The following is a 2,978-nucleotide window of genomic DNA, read 5'->3' as shown; positions in this document are numbered from 1 at the left end:
TAAAAACAATGAGACTTAATTAAAAACCAAACACAGATCTCATCGTGCTTCCCCACTAATATCTGGCATCGATGTTAGTTCTCCACCAAATCAACAACCTGACGACCTCCAAATGCTCCTCGCACGCCGCAATATGCAGCACAGTCCGCCCATCAAGATTGATGGTATTCACATCATCCCCCTCCTGAAGGAGCTCCTCCACACAATATATATACATAATATATATATATATATATATATATATATATATATATTTTTTTATGCATGTATGCATGCATGCTGCTCAATCAATTTTTTTATTTTACTATTTTTTTTATTTCATGCACGTATGTGTGCATGTATTTTTATCATCTAATCACCGCATATTTTTCAAATATGCACATGAATATGCATGTATGCTCCTCATCATTCATTTATTTATGTGCATGTGTGTCTCTTTCATTGTGGGTCCATGTCTTTTATTTTATATTTTAATGCACATCATGCATGCAGACTATAGGCTATTGCATGCAGATCAGCGGGTGTATGGAGAAAAGCAATTCCTTTAGCTTCATTCATGGAACCTTCTACATACCATGCTTCATTATTTTTATTTATTTTATTATTTATTTATTTATTATTATTATTATTATTATTATTTTGCATTGGGATGAGTTTTCTCCATTTAACCACATCCATTCACTTTCATATGCATGCATTCCTATCCTACTTTTTTATTTCTTTTTTCTTTCTTTTTATGCACGTGAGAATATAGCAGGCTTCTCATTCTTGATCATCATTATTTTATTTTATTTACTTATCATGTTTCCATTATCATCAATAACATATGCCATTATCATGATTTCATCAATTCCCATATTCCATCCATACGTCCCATCTTTATTATAATCCCATGCATTTATACTAACATCTAAACACCTCCCATGCATGCTCTAATGCCATATGATGAACTTCATATACTTTGAAATGAAATAGACATAGTGAAGAGTATTGTCTAAAAACAAAGCAGCCTTCCACTCTCTCCATCCCCTCACCATGCAGATCCTGCCAGTCCAGTGTTTTTGATGTCATCGTCTTGATCTTTAGAAGATCTTGAAGAGGAGACCTCCATGAGTGGCGAAGAACGGCGCAAATACTAGTGATTCTACAGCCATGAGTTTGATGAGAATATTGAGCGACGGACCCGATGTATCCTTTAGAGGGCCTCCGAACATGTCACCGATCACTGCTGCTTTATGTGGGTCTGGTCCGAGTGTCCTCGAGTGCTCAGAAGCATCCGCCTCAATGTACTTCTTTGCGTTGTCCCATGCACTACTAGAGCCAAGAAGACCACCAACAGTGCCACCAAGTAATTCAGCTGAAGCACAGAAAAGCAATTGTAATGGTGTCAATTCAGTAGAAGCCTCACAAACACACTCCCAGTTGCCATGAAGTCTACGCTGGTGACTCTCCTTCCATAACTTTGCTGCTTCCCATCCAAACACGCTGGGAGCCATAGGAAACCGCAAAGTGCTTACCACCTAATGTTGAATAGTAGTATCTTAAGAGAAGACTTCTCTGGTGAAGGAAATAGAGGTTCATATTCTGAGCCAACGGCCACATTTTGATCATTAGCTTTGCACTTTGCTTGCTTCTTGTTTTTTTAATCTCCATCTGGATCAATGTCTCCTCCTTCCACATCTGAATTTCTTTGAAGAATGATCTTGAGGATATACCCAAGAAGAGGATAATAATAAGGATGGTGACAAGATTGAGCATTACAACAAAGATACCACCACCACCAACACCACCACCAACAGTGTTTGAAGTAGAGATAACAATCTGAACACCGGAAACAAGGGAGCCCGCAAGGATGCTAGAGAGAGTTTCAACTCCGAAGAGGATATCGACAATGAGAGGTGTAAGCATGACGAGAGCACCCATAGGGATCACTTCTTTGATGGAGGCATTTGTTGAGATCTTGGCGCAGGTTGTGTAGTCAGGTTTAGTAGTGATTTCCATGAGACCGGGAATGGTGTTGAATTGTCTGTGGACCTCCTCCACTATCCTCAATGCATCCCTACCGACACTCTTCATGGATATGGCAGAGAACCAATAGGGAAGCATCGCACAGATAATCAATCTAACCTTCGGAGTTAGAACATCCACTGCTGAGATTACGACCCTGCTCACAAAGGCTCTGGCATGCCTTATTGTAGCTCCTCTCTCCAGTGACTTTGGTGACAATGAGGGAGAGTGGGGACAACGGCTTCGGTATTCTCTCAATGGCAGCAGAGAGCCTTCCTCCTTCATCTCATAGACACGCAACGACATTAGCAATGGCGGCGGTGGCATCAAGCAACAAAATCCTTCCGACGTCTTCTTCTTTTTCTCTTCAGTTGGTAGCTATCAAGGTGACTGCGGCATCCTTGACAAGCAGCGGTGGCGACAGCGGGTGACGATGGCAACAATAGAAAACAGCAGCAACGAGCGGTGACGGCGGCATGAACACGGAAGCAATAGCAAACATTAGCAGCAATAGCGTTAGCAGCAGCAACAACAACGGTGTCAAGCACAGCAGCAGCAGGTAATAGAGGCAGCGAACTTCAGCAGCGACGGTGTCAAGAGGTGACAGTGACGCCAATAAAAGCATAAGGTATGATTGGCGGCATTATCTCAGCCACTCAACCACGACGACAACTTCAACGATGAACACGGCAAGCAACAACTTATATATATATATATATGGATTTATGTAAACATAAGGGGAAGAGAGGAAAAACCTTCGTCTCACTCTTCCTGGTTTCTATTCAAAAATTTTTTCTTCCTCCTGGTTTTTTTTTTTAAAAAAAAATCATTGGATCTTATCCTTTCCACCCAACTCCTCCATCAAATCATAGCCAAATCAAGATAAGGATAAGACTAATAAAATTTTAAAATTCAAATTTAAAATTTTTAATTAATTTTTTTGAAATTTAATAAAAATTCAATTCGCCTTG

General features: G+C 40.2%; 1 protein-coding gene across 1 annotated transcript; it reads right to left on the bottom strand.

The window, feature by feature from the left end:
* Positions 1–1,082: 1,082 nt before the first annotated feature.
* LOC120270050 (pyrophosphate-energized vacuolar membrane proton pump-like) lies at positions 1,083–2,172 on the bottom strand. Its single transcript, XM_039277051.1, has 2 exons — positions 1,797–2,172; positions 1,083–1,315 (listed from the first exon to the last, which is right to left on the bottom strand). Exons 1-2 carry the CDS (start codon positions 2,104–2,106, stop codon positions 1,083–1,085), a joined length of 543 nt encoding a protein of 180 aa, XP_039132985.1. The 5' UTR covers positions 2,107–2,172.
* Between the last annotated feature and the right edge of the window lie 806 nt (positions 2,173–2,978).

The sequence above is a fragment of the Dioscorea cayenensis genome, chromosome 10 (genome assembly GCF_009730915.1).
Source record: "Dioscorea cayenensis subsp. rotundata cultivar TDr96_F1 chromosome 10, TDr96_F1_v2_PseudoChromosome.rev07_lg8_w22 25.fasta, whole genome shotgun sequence".
NCBI classification, from domain to species: Eukaryota; Viridiplantae; Streptophyta; class Magnoliopsida; order Dioscoreales; family Dioscoreaceae; genus Dioscorea; species Dioscorea cayenensis.
This window is presented reverse-complemented; position numbering and strand designations above follow the sequence as displayed.